This window comes from Pongo pygmaeus, chromosome 2, assembly GCF_028885625.2.
Source record: "Pongo pygmaeus isolate AG05252 chromosome 2, NHGRI_mPonPyg2-v2.0_pri, whole genome shotgun sequence".
Taxonomy (NCBI): domain Eukaryota; kingdom Metazoa; phylum Chordata; class Mammalia; order Primates; family Hominidae; genus Pongo; species Pongo pygmaeus.
In genome coordinates, this window is record NC_085930.1 from 141,012,118 (window position 1) to 141,030,271 (window position 18,154).

At 40.8% G+C, this 18,154-nt stretch overlaps 1 protein-coding gene across 2 annotated transcripts in view; it reads left to right on the top strand.

Moving 5' to 3' along the window:
• Positions 1 to 955: 955 nt before the first annotated feature.
• The window catches only part of ACP3 (acid phosphatase 3), a 58,341-nt gene continuing 41,142 nt past the window's right edge, over positions 956 to 18,154 (top strand). Inside the window, exons 1-4 of one of the 2 annotated variants that reach the window (XM_054482342.2) lie at positions 956 to 1,125; positions 11,832 to 11,927; positions 15,198 to 15,284; positions 15,742 to 15,894. In XM_054482342.2, the coding sequence (XP_054338317.1) occupies positions 1,006 to 1,125; positions 11,832 to 11,927; positions 15,198 to 15,284; positions 15,742 to 15,894 (456 nt within the window). In that variant the 5' untranslated portion in view covers positions 956 to 1,005. The remainder of the gene's footprint in view (positions 1,126 to 11,831; positions 11,928 to 15,197; positions 15,285 to 15,741; positions 15,895 to 18,154) is intronic. The other variant, XM_054482343.2, reaches the window with a different exon arrangement.

The window sequence follows — 18,154 nt, forward strand, 5'->3', positions numbered from 1 at the left end:
GTTTCACCATGCTGGCCAGGCTGGTCTTGAACTCCTGACACAAGTGATCTGCCCACCTCGGCCTCCCAAAATGCTGGGATTACAGACGTGAGCCACCAGGCCCAGCCTAAAATTTTTCAAAATAAACTTGCTCTTACTTCTCTTCTTTAATTTAAAAATACCTCTATAGGCTACATGAGAGTTTTTGAAAAAGTAGCCATGTTTGGCATGGAAATAGGCCCCAAATATGTCAACACCTGTATTTCCTTCCAGATTTCAGTCCTAGAACTTTGGACTCCCAACAGATTAAGAATCACTGGTCTAAGGTTTCTAAAGTCAGGGTAGATCCCTTTCCCAAGTGACAGCCACAAATCCAACACTGTATCATACCTACCTAAAAAAAAGATAAAAGTAAACTGGCAGGGCACGGTGGCTCATGCCTGTAATCTCAGCACTTTGGGAGGCCGAGGCAGGCAGATCGTGTGGTTAGGAGTTGGAGACTAGCCTAACCAACATGGTGAAACCCCGTCTCTACTAAAAATACAAAAATTAGCCGGGTGTGGTGGCGCCCGCCTGTAATCCCAGCTACTCAGGAGGCTGAAGCAGGAGAATTGCTTGAACCTGGGAGACGGAGTTTGCAGTGAGCCGAGATTGTGCCACTGCGCTCCAGCCTGGGTGACAGAGCGAGACTCTGTCTCAAAAAAAAAAAAAAAAAAAAAGATAAAAGTAAACTGAAAACAAGAATAGAAATGTCTGCTAACATGCTCTGTGACCTTGATCAACAGCTTTCCCCGCTCTTGGCCTTGGTGTCCTAACTTAAATGGGGAAACTGTGATCTCTCTCAGCTCAAAATTTACATGACATTATTTACATACCAAACCTGCCCTACGCTTCCTGGAAACTTTACTATTTATGAGTGTGGCTCCTCCTTCCCTTTCAATCCCTTAATTAAATAGCTTCCCCTCTACAGGCTTTTGAAGTGGTAGCAGTTCCTCCTAACTCCTGCCAGAAACAGCTCTCTTCAGCATGAGAGCTGCACCCCTCCTCGTGGCCAGGGCAGCAAGCCTTAGCCTTGGCTTCTTGTTTCTGCTTTTTTTCTGGCTAGACCGAAGTGTACTAGCCAAGGAGTTGAAGTTTGTGACTTTGGTAAGTAGACTTTTCTCATTGCTTTTTCCTTAAAACTGTGTTCCCAGCAAAGTCTGATAAGGCAAGCGTCAGGTTTCATCTTACCCTTGGATTGTTTCCCAGAGACCAGGCTCTGTTCAAACTCAGAAAGTGAATAATCAAGTTTTGCAAGTTCCTCTTAATGAAGACCTAACGTGTCCTAACAAAAATATTTTTTGGTCGCTGGTTTTTTAGGGGTTGCTTTTTATTTGCTTTTGCTGATGTTATTTATTTACTTACTTTACAACTGCCTTGAATTCAGATTCCTTTTGACAGCCACACCAGTCCAGAAGAAGCCACAGCTGGCGCTGTTTATGTACCAAGAGCTGGCTTCATTCAATTTACTGATTATTTGTTTGCAAGCCAAAAAACAGTCATTTTCTGAATTAAGTAGTCCTTTCACCTTCGTTTATCAGGAAATTAGAACAAATATTTGTAAACAACCTTGAAGCATAAAAGTGAATCTAAATTTGGAATTTTAGGATGATTTTCTGATATATAGATTTAGTTGACGATTAAAATCATTGGTACATGTGACCAGTTATGAAAAAAGGTGGGGGGTGGCTGATGCATAATATCAGGAAAAGAAAATATACTGTTGACATTGTTTGAAAATAGATGGAAAGAGGGTTTGCAAAGTGAAGGGGATTCATCATGTTACCTAAGAGTCTGATTTTCTGTTTCTGTATCTTTTTTCCTTCTGTTTCACTCTTTCTCTGCCTCTAAGCCTCTAAGCTGCTTCTTGCCTTTCCTCTCTTGTTTTCTTTCTCTTCCCTACATTTTTTTATTTGAGATAGTGAAAGTGGGCCGATAAGTAGGTAAATTTTCTTTCTGTCAAGTATACTCAAAAATTATTTTTATAATTTGAAGGAAAGTCACTGTTTCCTTAAAAACTAAAGTTCAGGCTTTTTTTTTTTTTTCAGCATGAGATATTCAAAACTCTTTACTTTCTACAGAAAATATGATAGCCATGTGCTTATTTGAATCATGATTCTTATAGTCCAGTAAATCCTTACTAGGTCATGAGTCAACAATGACAGAAAACCCAGTGAAACAAACTATCAATTTATTTACAAATTATTCACCAGTTGTCAGACTTCTGTGCAGAAAAAAATATATAATACTGTGTGCCTTCTTTAGGGAAACCCATGTGAGCTAGGCTTGTACTTCTATCAGTAGTTTTCTTGCTAACATGTGCATGAAGCAAGTTTAGGGACTGTAGAAATTGTACTGCATCTGCCCTGCTTGTAATACTGTAAACCTGTGACAAGCTGGTTGAGTGGCAATCCTCTGAGAAATCCAAGTTACTCCAGGTTCACTGTACATGATGTATTCCCTCCTCCATGTTTTACCCAAGTTAGCCCAGGCTAACTTCCTCTGACTACCAAATTGTTGTGGGTTTCCTATATTCAGGGACTACAAGTTAATTCTTTCCTGAGGAAAGCCAAAATACAAAGCTAGCTCTCTTAGAACTAAAAAAATTAACAAATATTGCACAAAGCCAGTGTTAACTATTTTTTCCTACCGTGGCTTCCTTCCATTAATGGTAGATGAAGGGCCACTTAATATATCTTTCTTGGCCCTTATAAAACAACGTCCATCTAAGTACTTAAGCCAGTAAACATGTTTCTTATTTTTATTGACTAAAGAGAGTATTTGACCTTAAGTGGTTACATTATACAAATGAGAAAACTCTTAGAAAATTATTAGGAGAACCAGAATTTTTTTTAAAAGATGCCCATGATTAAAGTGGTAATATTCATGATAATAACCAATAGTCAATTGAGTGCTTATTGCAAGCACTTACTGCAAGCACTTACTGCAATTGAGTGCTTAAAAGGCACTGTTCTGAGTGTTCAGTATGAATTGTATCACATAAGCCTGTCAACAATCCTCTAAAGTAAGGTCATTAAATAAAATATGGGATGACCATTTGAATTTGAACTTCAGATAAATAGCAAATAATTTTTTAGTCCCATGCAATATTTGGGCATCCTGTATGTTTTTTTGCCAAATCTGGCAACCATTCTATAAAGTTTTGTAAAACTTATTATTCCTATTTTATAGATGATGAAATTGAGGCACAAAAAGTTTAAGCATCTTGCCCATGGTCACACAGATGGAATGGTGGAGACAGAATTTGAACCCAAGCTCTCTGACCCCGGATGCCTTTCCCTTTATCACTAGACATGGTCTTTTCCTGCTGTGTATATATAACCCAGCACATGGAGCTAGTCTGAGATCCCCCTGTAAGGTTTGCTGGATTAGCTTGACTCCGAATCAGCAGATGGTTCCCTTGCTTTTCCTCTGTGATCCAAGAAAAATAAATCTTCCCCAATTCTGAAAAGCTGTTCTCAGCAGAAAGAGGAGGAAAACTGTCCTTGGTTCTTGTTCTCAGACTAACTGAAGTGCCTGTGTCCCATGAAATGCTAGTTTGACAAGTTGTTAACAGGTATACATGGGGAAAAAATCAGTTTCAATAGTCAAGTTAGCTTTGGGAATAGAACTGGGTTAAACTGTGTTTAAAAGGTCTCTTTAATGCAGTAATCATCAGTCTTTAACATGCTAATATGCACTGTGGCTTTCAAGGAAAAGATTTAGTGTTTTCCAAACTGTGTTTTCAAAATTTTGATTACAGCATTCACCTCCCTCTTTTTTTCCCCAAAGTCCTGTAGAAAACACTGAGAGAACTGACATTTTTAACTTTATATAGAAAGAATAGTAAATATGGTGAATCTGGATGTCCTCATCAACCAGCTTCAAAAACTATCACCCATGCAATCTTATTTCATCTACATAGCCACTCATTTCCCAGACACACCCACTTGAGTTTTTTAAGTTATTTCATGCATCATATTATTTCATCCAGAAATAGAAAAATGTCATTTTAAAGCATCCTGTCTCCCCTAATCCAGAGAAAACCCACAAGTTCAGCTGATCCAAGACAGAAAAATTCCATCTCATTTCACCGGTGTTAAGAAAGGAATGATGACTTACAAGGTATACACTCTTCTCATTCTTCATGGTTGACTTTCTTCATGCAGAATTCTTAATCAAGTAATATAATATTCTTGGGTTTTTTTTCTTTTTTTTTGAGACAGAGTCTCACTCTGTCGCCCAGGCTGGAGTGCAGTGGCGTGATCTCGGCTCACTGCAACCTCCGCCTCCCGGGTTCAAGTGATTCTCCAGTCTCAGCCTCCCGAGTAGCTGGGATTACAGGCGCGCGCCACCATGCCTGGCCAGTTTTTGTATTTTTAGTAGAGATAGGGTTTCACCACGTTGGCCAGGCTGGTCTTGAACTCTTGACCTCAGGTGATCCACCAGCCTTGGCCTCCCAAAGGGCTGAGATTACAGGCGTGAGCCATTGCGCCTGGCATAATATGATATTCTTGATGGAAGCAGCCTCCAAATTCTCAGCACATAATCTATACACTGGAATGGGTAACTTCCACATTATGGACATGAAGGACCTCCTAGCTACTAGGGAAGGTGGATCATTTGAGCACAGCAGTGTGAGGCGACATTGAGCTAGGATCACACCATTGCACTCCAGCCTGGACAACAGGGAAAAACCCTGTCTCTTGGGTTGGCTTATAAAAAGATGTACCAGAGGCTGGGTGCAGCACCTCACACCTGTAATCCCAGCACTTTGGAAAGCCGAAACAGGAGGATTGCTTGAGGCCAGGAGTTCAAGACCAGGCTAGTTAACATAGTAAGACCTCATCTCTGCAAAAAAGAAAAAAAAAAAAGATGGACCAAATAAAATTCCACTGAAAAGCAAAAATCAGGTCTCCTGCCTCAGTTCACAAACAACCTTACACACAATCTCTCTCCCTTGCTGTATGGCTCCTAATCACTACAGCCAAGGAACAGCCAAGGTACAGCCAAGCTGTCTGGAGACCACAGGTTTTTCAAAGACATTTGCCGGGAACAGCACCATGCGCTGAGAGTTGGTACAGAGCCAGCTCAGTTCAGTTTGCTTACATGAGCTTCTCCCCAGATTTATGCCAATGCATTTCACAAATTTTCAGGGTGCATTTGGCCAAGACATTTCAGCCAACCAGGTTATTCCTGTGAGTGCTTCTCAGTATCCTAAATGCAAAGGAATAATTAATTATTCCTCTCAGCCAAGGAAATAAAAGTAGGGAGAGATGATTAGAAATTAACAGAGGTATGTCTTGAAGGAGGGAGCTGTTTCCCATTGCTCAATAGATAGTGCTCATTTGCCCTATATGCTTCAAATTATTGTCAGCAGGAAAGGAATTACATATGGTAGCTAAGCTAAATGTCTGAATAATATAACAACAAAAATAATTATAACAAATATAATAATAAATCCCATATATCAAATGCATCCTGTGTGCTCGGTATTACACTGATGGCTTTACATATATTACACATTTAATTTTCATGATGCTCCTGGATGAGAAATAATGCTTTTGTGTTTTACACGAAAGGAAATTGAGGCAAGGAAAGGGAAATTGAGGCATGCAGAATGTTAAGTTAAATCATTTTCCCAAGGTCACCCAGCAGGACGTTGACAAAGCAGGAGTTTGAACCCAGGTCTAACCGACTGAAAACCCAGACCTTTTCTGATATATCATACATCTTCTGCACAACGTAATGCACAGTTTTTATAGCTTCCCTTTTTTGCAGGCCTCTGTGTTCATCCCAGTCTCTGGATCAAAGTCTTATTAGTCTTGTCCTGATTTCTTCACGGGGAGTACAGAACATATTCTCATGCTGATTCCTTTCATGGTCAGCCGGCTTTCCTTCTAACCTCTGAAATGACACTCATTTACATTACTCAGTTATTTCTGCCCAAAGTATTTTATTTTTAATTTGCTTTACCAATGGATTTATCTCTTAGGTCCTAAAAGAAGAAAATAAAATAGCCTTCTACTCATAGTTATCTTTGTGCATCAAGAGATTTTCACAACTTAGAGTACACCCTAATAAAATAAGAAGAATTTAATGTCAGGAGATAAGGTTCCTTTTAGGACTTCCAGAATCATCCCAAAGTTTTATGATGTGTCTAAAAGGAGAACATGATGGTTTATGAGACTTCAATCCAGTCTGGAAGCAGACTCACTGTTCCAGAAGCAAAGGCACAAATGAATAGGATAGAGACTGCTACAGTTTTAATGTTTGTGCCCTCCAAAACTCATGTTGAAACTTAATCCCAATGTGACAGCATTAAGAGGTGGGGCCTTTAAGAGCTGATTGGGCCATGAGGGCTCTACTCTCCTGATGGATTAATGGATTAACAGATTAATGGATTAATAGGTTATCACAGAAGTGGGTGAGTTATCATGTCAGTGAGTCTATTATAAAAACCAGTTTGGCTCTCAGTGTGCCCCTTCTTGTCCTGTCATGCCTTCTGCCATGTTATGACACAGCACAAGGCCCTCACCAGAAACTGACTAGATGCAGCTGCCTGATCTTGGACTTCCCAACCTCTAGAATTGTGAGCAAAATAAACCTCTTTCCTTTATAAATTTCCCAGTCTCAGGTATTCTGTTAAAGCAACAGAAAATGGGCTAAGACAGAGGGGAAAGACAAGAAGATGAAAGAAAGGAAAAAAAAAAAGCACACATAGCACACCTTGCTGATAAATAAGGATGACAATCAAAAACCCTCATGAAATGAGAAGACTGGAAAGAAATCCATAATGTACCTGGAAGAACTAGACCCAATCCAAAATTCACCTATTCATCAAAACAGGCCTTTTTTGCATGTTCCTATGTTCCAGACACTGTTTTGGGGTTATAGCAGTGCTTGTGACAGCAAGGATTCTGCTTTCAAGGAGTTTATAGGGAGAGGGAGGGAGCCAGATTTTTTTTTATTTTAGTAAAAACAAAAAATAAGAAAACATCAGGAATATTTATTTGAAATAAAACAGTGAGATAAGAGATTGAGCAAGAATTATAATGATGGTCAAGGGATGTCTCTCTGAAAAGGTCAAATTTTCAGGACAGACCTCAAATTGATGAGTGATGTGTATGCTGAGAGAAGAAGCAGACTTGAGACATTCAAAGCAGACAGGACATCAAGAGCAAAGGCCCTGAGGCTTGAGCAAATTTAATATATTGGATGTAACAGCAGGAGAGCCCATGTGGGTAAGCTGAGGACACCAAGGTGAGGATATCAAGGTGGGTAGGGGCCAGATCAGGTAAGATCTTGTGAGCCCTTGTAAGGACTTTTAATTTATGCAAAGACCAATAGAACATGATATAATGTCTAAGAGTGATGAGGATATAAAAGAAACAAGACTAGCCACATACAAGTTGATAATTGTTGGAGCCAGTGGTGGGCTCATGATAAAAATCTCTACTTTTAGGATGGGCGCAGTGGCTCACGCCTGTAATCCCAACACTTTGGGAGGCCAAGGTGGGTGGATCACCTGAGGTCAGGAGTTCGAGACCAGCCTGGCCAACATGGCGAAACCCCGTCTCTACTAAAAATACAAAAATTAGCCAGGTGTGGTGGCAGGTGCCTGTAATCCCAGCTACTTGGGAGGGTGAGGCAGGAAAATCACTTGAACCTGGGAGGCAGAGGTTGCAGTGAGCCAAGATCATGCCATTGCACTCCAGCCTGAGCAACAAGAGCAGGACTCCATCTCAAAAAAAAACAAACAAAACAAACAAACAAAAAAAACTCCATTTTTGTATATCTTTACATTTTCCATTGGATATGGCCTTGACTGTACTCACCAGGTTCTCCACACCCTAAGCCACATGCCAGATTTGTTTAGCAGATTCAATGGAGCAGGTTCATTCATGGGGGCACCAAACCAAAAGTCCTTTTAAAAACAGTTACCTATGATTTAAAAGTGTGAAGTGATTGTAGTGTGGTGGGGAAACAGTGGGCCAACTATCATGAGAATTAGGAGATCTTGACAGCTACATGATCTCTTTGATCATATAGTTTTCTTACTTGCTCAGTGCAGCAGTAGTGCCAACCTGTACTCACAGGGGGATGTAATCATTAAAAGAGGTAGCAGGGGAAAATTCTACAAACCATGGAGGGTTGTGCAAATGTAAGGAATTATTATTTTTTATTTTTATTTTTATTTATTTATTTTTTTTGAGACGGAGTCTCACTCTGTCACCAGGCTGGAGTGCAGTGGCATGATCTCGGCTTACTGCAACCTCTGCCTCCCAGGTTCAAGTGATTCTCCTGCCTCAGCCTCCCGAGTAGCTGGGACTACAGGCACGTGCCACCATACGCAGCTAATTTTTGTATTTTCAGTACAGATGGGGTTTCACCATGTTGGCCAGGATGGTCTTGATCTCCTGACCTCGTGATCCGCCTGCCTCGGCCTCCGAAAGTGTTGGGATTATAGGCGTGAGCCACTGTGCCTGGCCAGGAATTGTTATTATCTTGGATGTCTTTCTATTACAATTACCACTACTACTGCAAAAATCCTAATTGCTAATAAAGTATTTTTAGGTTTTTAAAGGATTTCATAGAGTATGATTGCTGGGCTGAGCACAGAGGTAATAATTGGTAGAGCAGCAGTTAAGAAGATTGCTCTACCACAGAATTAAAAGAATGTCTTCGCATAGTCCAAGAACTCCAGCTGAATTTTGAAACTCCAAAAGCTCAAGGAACACCAGCTTCACATTTGGCTGCAGGAGGGGTGTGTGCACACATTTTGATTTCCAGCCCTGGAGGTGGAGAATGGTTTATTAAGTGTTTCTCCAGGACATCCCTTCCAAAGAGTTGACAGCACGTTTTAGCAACTACCTTGGGAACACTTAAAACCTACTGAAATGTAGGGGAGTACAATTATTTCTGAACTATGGGCCAGAGTGAGAAAGCTTGCCCAAGTCTCATGATTATGTTCCAGTTCTCTGCTCTTCAAAATACTCTAAGGTGACCACACTTGTTTTTCTCTCTCAGGCCATTCTGTCATTTAGTTGCATAACCTCAGTTCTACTCTTTCAATAATATACATAGTTCACAGTGCCTTCGGGGTAGTTTCCGTATCAAGGTTTTGGTTTCTTCTGATACGAAACACACACACACACACACACCCCTTCCAATCCTAGAGGAAGAGAGTATATTAAGTAGAGTTAATAAAGAAGTGTTAGATCCCAGACCATTCAGATTTAGCTGGTGGGACTGTGAGGAGTGTGATCATACAGAAATGAACCTCTCACAGGTGGTTAAGTATGCTGGAGTTGGAGGCACAGCCTGTGTTTGAATATCAACTCTATCACTTCTTATATGCTTTGTGAGTTTAGACAGGTCACTTAACTAAGCTAAACTTCCTCATTTGTTAAATGGAAATAATAATAGTAACTGCTTTGTGGAACTGATGAGAAGATTAAATCTACGAGAAGCACTTAGCACAGTTTCCAGGACAAAGTGAGTGTTCAAAAAATGTTAAGGAGTTACCGTTGTGGTTATAGGTTGGTGGAAAGCATTGTAAATTATTTTATTACAATGTCTCTCACCTGACTTCTCTTTGGCTCACTCAGTGGCTCTCAACTTGGGGTGATTTTCTGCCCCTATGGCAGAAAATGTGCCTGTTTCGGTTGTCACAGCTGGGGAATGTTACTGGCATCTGGTGGGTAAAGGCTAGGGATGCTGCTAGACATTCTACAGTGCACAGGACAACCCCCACAACAAAGAATTATCTAACCCAAAATGTCAACAATGCTGAGGTTGAGAAGCCCTAGAAACTAAAAGAGTGTGGGGTTTGTAATTTATTGAAACCATGTAACAACTTTAGTTATTCAAAGACACATTTACCTGGGATATAAAAACTCTAAACTGTACTTCAATTGTGGAAAGAGGCATCAATGATTAACCGTAATCATTTCTGATCATGACCAAGTCACCCCTGAGACTAGTAACTGCAGGTGCTCACAAAAAAATATGCAGCTGTCCTTCCTGCCTTCAGGGGATCATTCATGGAAGCAATTTCTCACCTGACCAAAATGATTGCTTAACATTTATTGCATCATTGCCCCTGTTTCTGTAGACTGTTCTACCGAAGTTTTAATTTGTCACTGGTTTAAAGGGCAAAAGATCTGTTTTCTTCAGATGTTAGAGACACAAAGCAAGCATCTCCCACTTTCTTGGAATTCCTTCTCAAAAATGACTAAAGTCTGACACTGTTTTCTTATTTAATGTCTATTGAATTCTGTTTTACAGAATTTCAAAAGAGCAGGTTCTTGGCTTACTTTTCAATGGAACATTTTAGCCAGGTAGCATAAGTACAGGTATGGGTAACCTCAGATAAATCAAGGTGTTATGCAGCTGTCTCTATATTAAAAATATTTGCTGACATCAGTGTAGACTTCATCTTGTAGTTCTTCAGTGTTTTCTTTCCTTATCTTTTGCTCATAAGATAGCTTTGTGTTTGGTTTGATATTATACTGAGAAAGCATATTAGAATCAAAGCACCAAGATTTCAAAAGTCCAGACTACTCTTCCCAAAGAGAAATGTGCAATCACAATAGCATGACATGGGTACAAATATAGAAGTATGTTATTAAAATATTGAGAATTAGCTTTCCTAACCTCCCCACCTGCAATCTTTTACTCCTAATCTCCAAAAAATGAACAAATCATTGGTTCAAAATGGTCACAAATTGTATGTGGGTTAAAAATCTATTATTTTTATTATATATAAAATGTTGCCAGGTGTGGTGGTTCATGCCTGTAATCCCAGCACTTTGGGAGGACAAGGCAGGTGGATCACTAGGTCAGGAGTTCAAGACCAGCCTGGCTAACATGGTGAAACCCCATCTCTACTAAAAATACAAAGATTAGCTGGGTGTGGTGGTGTGTGCCTGTAATCCCAGCTTCTCAGGAGGCTGAGGCAGGAGAATCGCTTGAACCCGGGAGGCGGAGGCTGCAGTGAGCCGAGATGGTGCCATTGCACTCCAGCCTGGGCAACAGAGCGAGACTCAGTCTCAAAAAAAAAAAAAACAGTTATACTAGTTGGGCGCGGTGGCTCACACCTGCAATCCCAGCACTTTGGAAGGCCGACGCGAGTGGATCACCTGAGGTCAGGAGTTCAAGACCAGCCTGGCCAACATGGTGAAACTCCGTCTCTACTAAAAATACAAAAATTAGCTGGGCGTGGTGGCAAGCGCCTATAGTCCCAGCTACTCAGGCAGCTGAGGCGGGAGAATTGCTTGAACCTGGGATTCACCACTGCACTCCAGCCTGGGCAACAGAGCAAGACTCCGTCTCAAAAAAAAAAAAAAGTTATACCACTATTACTGTAATCGTTAAGGGAAGAATACTTCTCATCAGAATTTGTCTGCAGTAAAGTACTCTTGTAAGCTTTGTGTTCCTTTCTGTCCTATCTTATGTACAAACTGATCTCCATTATGTGTCACCTGCCTTCTAATGGCTGATCATCTTGATTCTTACATTACCTGAAACACAGTGAAAGTGTTAGTGAGCTTAGAATAGTGGTTCTTAACTAGAGATTTACCCAGGGAGATTTTTTAAATCCTGATGTCCTGGCCACATCCCAGACTAATTAAATAAAAATCACTGAGGTTGAAAGCCAGTCCTCAGAGTCTTTTAAAACTCCTTAGGTGATTACAATGGGAAGCCAAAGTTAAAACCAATGATTTAGAAAAAAAAAAACCTGTTATAATAAGCAGAAGAAAAACACCCAAGTGACGTTTGTAACATCACTCTCTCACATCTATTTTCAGGTGTTTCGGCACGGAGACCGAAGTCCCATTGACACCTTTCCCACTGACCCCATAAAGGAATCCTCATGGCCACAAGGATTTGGCCAACTCACCCAGGTTGGTTGGACTTTTAGCTAAAGATTGTTGATGAAGCTGGGTGTGGTGGCTCACACCTGTAATCCTAGCACTTTGGGAGGCCGAGGCAGGCGGATCACCTGAGGTCAGGAGTTTGAGACCAGCCTGGCCAACATGGTGAAACCCTCTGTCTACTAAAAATACAAAAATTAGCCAGGATTGGTGGTGGGCACCTGTAATCCCAGCTACTCGGGAGTCTAAGGTAGGAGAATCGCTTGAACCTGGGAAGTGGAGGTTGCAGTGAGCCGAGATCACACCATTGCACTCCAGCCTGGGCAACAAGAGTAAACTCCATCTCAAAAAAAAAAAAAGATTCTTGACGAGTCTCAAGGGGAAATGTATATAGAATTTTCTGTTTTGATATTTTTTGCCTTTCTGGCTTTATTTAAATGTAAGAGATGTACATGAGCAAAGACTATATGAGCTTAGAAATGCTGAAGAGAGCCAAGTGGTAATCATAAGCCAGGCTTTGAATTTCTTAGGCTTCACATGAGAAAGTGAAAAATAGTCTTGTAATCAATAAGCTGAATCAACAGCATTGGGAAACATGATTCCCCAAAGTGCTGATATCAGAATATGATTTCTTGTCAGCTGGATATATTGGGATTTGACCTTCCTTATAAGTGGTCAGTTAAACATAGGGAGCCCTACTTTCTGAAGAGCATCTAAGGAGAAGGTGAACTGGGGAGCAAAGCCATCTTTAGTCACTGTTCCAAAGCCCTATTCCCTTTGCTTGTAAGATTGGATGACTCTTCTGTTTGGAGCCACAAGGCCAGGTGAATTGCTTCTGTCCTGATCTGTTTAAATATATTAATTAAGAAAATGTCACAGAATCTTTAGAGTAGAATGTCTCAAAAACTAATGGGTCTTAATCCTGCCAAAACATTGGGATTATCTGGAGAGGTTTAAAAAATATATTGATGTCTGCCTGGGAGGTTCTTATTTAATTGGTCTAGTATGTGTCCTGGGCATTGGGATTTTTAGAAGCTCCTTGGTGATCAGTTCACTCTAATGTGTAGCCAAGGCTGAGAATTTCTGCCCTGACTATATTTCACAGAGGAGAAAACTCAGGCAGGCTATTTGAGACCAGCATCTTCTGTCTCCCAGGTCAGAGCTCTTCTCCCCATAGCCTACCCATCTTCTGTCCCTTTGAATGAAAGAGAGGCTACAAAAATTCAGATTTGCTTGTTAATACCTATGGCTCTGTATAGACTCCTGTTCTGTTGCTGTGTTTTCCCATTAAGACCAAAAGATTCTTCTAGGCTGCAGGATCTGAGTTCTTCTTCTGAAGAACCTTGATTACCCATCAGATTCTATTAGGGCAGTATTTCTCAAGCTTCCATGTGCAAATGAATCACTTGGGAATCTTGTCAAAATGCAGATTCTAATTCAGCAGGTCTGATGTGGGACCTGCGATTCTGCATGTCTAACATACTCCCAAGGATGACAATGGCACTGGTGCATGGACCACATTTGAAGTGACAAGGTTCTAGGGCTCAGATTCCCACCCTTGTCTAGGTACTTTTTTTTTTTTTTTTTTTTGAGATGGAGTCTCTCTCTGTCTCCGCAGGCTGGAGTGCAGTGGCTCGATCTCAGCTCACTGCAGCCTCTGCCTCCTGGATTCAAGCAATTCTTGTGCCTCAGCCTCCCAAGTAGCTGGAACTACAGGAGAGCACCACCATGCCTGGCTAATTTTTTATATTTTTAGTAGAGATGGGGTTTTGCCATGTTGCCCAGGCTGGTCTCAAACTCCTGAGCTCAGGCAATCCACCCGCCTTGGCCTCCCAAAGTGCTAGAATTTCAGGCCTGAGCCACCATACCCAGCTTTGTCTAGGTACTTTAAATCTACATAATCATAAGATGATGGCTGTCTAGATCAGTGTCTAGATACTTTTAATCTGCCTTGTCTAGGTATTTTTAATCTGCATAATCATAGGATGATGGCTGTCTAGATCAGTGGTTTTTAAAGTGTGGTCCCTGGACCAGCAGCATCACCATCACGTGGGAACTTCTCAGTAATGTAAATTCTTCACCCAATACGCGGTGAACCATAAACTTTGGAATTAAAGCCCAGAAGTCTGTGTTTTATTGCGTCCTCCAGGTGATTCTGTGCATGCTAAAGTGTGAAAATCACTGCTTTATACAGACCACTATTTAAAAAGTCAGCTGTAAGAACACAATTAGACCTAAAGTACCTGCTTCTCCGCTACTCAGGTCATGGTATATTATTCCTTTCCCACCTTGTCCCCATCCTAGATGGGAAGTGATTATAGTGGTGGTCAAGAAAATGACAAGGGTGACAAGCAAATGACAAGTGGGACCAAGCAGCAGCCACCGTAACAACCTCCTCTCTGGCTCCCAAAGCTCTAGTAAGGCTCTGGATTAAAGACAAACTTGAATGTTGTGTTTCCAAAGCATGGTGCTCTACTAGCTGCATCTGAATCACTTGGGAGACTTGTTAAAATGCAGATGTCAGGGCCCCACTCAGGAACTAATGAGCTGGAATCTCTGATGGAGATGCTGAGGAATCTGCATTTGAAAATGCACCGCTGGATAATTTTGTTTCTGATGCACAGTAATGGTTGTGGACCACTCAGCTAATGCAGTGCATCTCAGTGATTACTGTCCATCAGAAGCTTGTTAAAAAATATTCTTGAACTCCACCCCCAAAGGTTCTGGTTCAGTAGGTCAAGGGTGGGGCCCAAGAATTTGATTTCTATAATGCTATTAAGTGAAGCCAATACAGACCACACTTAGAGTAATATGTTCTAATTTTTTTATGAACCAGGAATTAATAAACTGGGCAGATAGTAAACCATTGCCCACAGAGGTTGAAAGAGACTTTCAGATTCATCGAGTCTAATCTCATCAGATGGTTGAGCTTCTTCCACAAAATCCCCACCAAGTAGGTCTCTTTGAATGCTCTACCAGCAAGGATCCCACTACGTCAGAGATGAATCATTTACTTAAATCAGATCAATCACCCAACTATCAACTAAGCACTTACTATGTGCAAGTCTCTATGTTAAGTGCTAATGAAGATAAATGAGTTTTCTCAGGGAGTCAGGGAACTGTAACTAAAGAGTACAGCTCTTTTGTTTTCATTTAAATATGTGTTATTATTGTGGAACTATTAAACCACACCATTGTTCATTCTACACACATAATGAAAAAAAAATCAACAAATTTTTATGATAATGTGATTCATAGAACTTACTTTCATTAATTTTTGCTTTTATTTTTTTCCCATAGCTGGGCATGGAGCAGCATTATGAACTTGGAGAGTACATAAGAAAGAGATATAGAAAATTCTTGAATGAGTCCTATAAACATGAACAGGCAAGTTGGGGAGCCAAGAGTGGGAACTTTGATCTTTGAAATAATTAAAATAGTTCTGCATATATAAAAGTGCTTTGCCTGTTTTCCAAGGAACTTATACAAGTCAGAGATCTCGTTTACAAATATATTGCTCTTTGTGCAACTTTTTGTTCCAAAAAATTGTGAATATAAGTAATTTCAAGATTTTATGAACACCTGAATAAATACTTTGGCTTGACAAGTAGCCACTGCTTAATTGATCTCATTTGTCAATTCAACTATTGGCCAACCAGGTTGCTTTGTACCATGATCATAATGTTGCTCATTCCTTAACAAGTATTATGATTCTGATGTTAGCACAATGTCTGTAATATTTCACTGTGGGTGTCCTGTCCTTTCTCTAATACCTTGGCAGCTCTGTAGAAAAAAACCTCATGTTCCCTTTATGTTTGCTTCTGCTTTGATTTTCCTACTCTAGGTTTATATTCGAAGCACAGACATTGACCGGACTTTGATGAGTGCTATGACAAACCTGGCAGCCCTGTTTCCCCCAGAGGGTGTCAGCATCTGGAATCCTACCCTACTCTGGCAGCCCATCCCGGTGCACACAGTTCCTCTTTCTGAAGATCAGGTCAGTATACTGGGAAAACCAGGAGATTTCAGATGGACCTAGAATGAGGAAGGCAGGCTACTCAGCAGTTGTGGATTTGGGAGTCTGGACACTCCTTGAGCTGTGCAGTTTTAATTCTTTCTTAAATAAAGATACAAAGGACAATCTAGGACATGGAAAACCCTAGCTAAGATAGAGTAGGAACCAAATTTCTCTTTGGATCTGTATGATTCACTTTGTTTTGCCACTCTTGCAACTCTTGGCAATTTGCCCCCTCATCGTCATACACACACAGAGAGAGAGAGAGAGAGAAAGAGGGAGAGAGACGAGTCCCCCAGTGTTCTGCCTTAATTCCCAGGCTTTTGGTGCCCCAAACAGGTTTCTCCACTCTCCAGATTATCCAAAGATCTTTATACCGCCAAACACTCCTCCGCTTATGAAAATCCACATTCCTAGGTAGAGAAAAAAAGATTTGAGTGCATAATTATTGCCCAACATTTTATATGAATCATCGTGTTACCTTTCATAACAACTCTGAATGGACAATATTCTTGTTCTCCTTTTATAGTGAGGGAAATAAGTGCTTGGAGAGGTTAAATAACAAACAAATTGGTCCAAAGCCACACTGCTGGCAAGCATCACTCTGGGATTAAAACTAGGCCTATTTCATTCCAGAGCGATTTTCTTCCCTATAAAATCGTGATTCTCAGACTTAGCTGCATATTAGAATCACGTGGTTTTTTTAAAAAAATCCTGATGCCAAGGGCACTCTCTGTAAGAAATCGGAATGTCTGAGGGTGGACCCAGGCACCAGTATTTAAAAAATAATCTCCCTCGATGATTCCAGTGGGGAGCCAAGTTTGAGAACCAGTACTATAAACTAAGCTGCCTGAATGGGGCTGTTTGAGAGAAACTCTCAAACGTGTTTACACAGGGTGGGACTGACCAAGCTTTCTTTAATCTTTTCAGAGGAATGGGTATTTTTAAAGTAGTAATAGATAAATCTAACTAATCTTCCAGGTGTGAAACTTAAGGCTATACGAAAGAAATAATTTGGGACAAAGAATCCCTTCCTAATTTCCCTGCAGTCCCATCATAGGCATGACCATCGCATCTCTTTATGGCTGAAGCTTAGCCTGACTGCTGGACCCAGACTTTTGCCCAGTGACCTCTGGGGTAGGTTACTATCCTCTTTGTCCTTCCAGTACCCCTAGAAATTTGACTTAATTGCTGCATATAGGGACTTAAGGATTTTTCCCAAATGCTGTGCAGAAAGTCACTGGAGTTAAATCTACTCCAACCATTTTTCTGCTGTTTCTTGAAAAGACAGGATGATTTATTTACATCTCTTTCCCTTCACAGAATCAGGAGGGAAGTATTGTGATTACCAGTGTTCTTAAGCATTTGTGAATATTTTATTCCAAAAAGAAAAAAAAAATCACTTTACCAGCCTTTTCTGCAGAGATAAAGACTGGAGGTCAGGTGTGGTGGCTCATGCCTGTAATCCCAGCACTTTGGGAGGCCGAGGCAGACGGATCACCTGAGGTCAGGAGTTCGAGACCAGCCTGGCTAACATGGTGAAACCCCGTTTCTACTAAAAATACAAATATTAGCTGGGCATGGTGGCGTATGCCTGTAATCCCAGCTACTCGGGAGGCTGAGGCAGGAGAATCGCTTGAACCTGGGAGGCGGAGGTTGCAGTGAGCCGAGATCACACCATTGCACTCCAGCTTGGGCAACAAGAGCGAAATTCTGTCTCAAAAATAAATAAAAAACAAAACAAAACAAAGACGGGATAGCAGCACCAAAATTTAGCAAAATGTAGACCACAACAGCTATCTAACAATTAATCCTGAGTGATAGTAATTAAGTTACACAGAAAGAGAATGCAGGTGCTAGTAGAAGAGGAGGAAAGAAATAGGGAGAGTAAGGGAGAGAAAGAGAGAAGCAAGGAACATTATCTACCTATGGCTTCCATCTATCTGATTCACTAAGGTCAAAAAAATTCTCTCATATCAACTAAGAAATCTAATGAAACCAATCAACACTAGCTTATTCCCAGCATTTAGCTGTGCTGAATGCTGTAGAGAAATAGGAGGCCAAGTTTTTCTAATTTATAGTTTGATGAAAGCAAATTAGCATGTGTGAAATGTGTAGAAGACATTATAAGATGGTGGGCAATAATTTCAAGTATAAGCCGCATATGCTGGGTGAAGTCAGAGAATGAGACTTACGTGCAGTTACCACAAGGCAGTTGTTCAGGTCTTCATAAAGAGAGTGA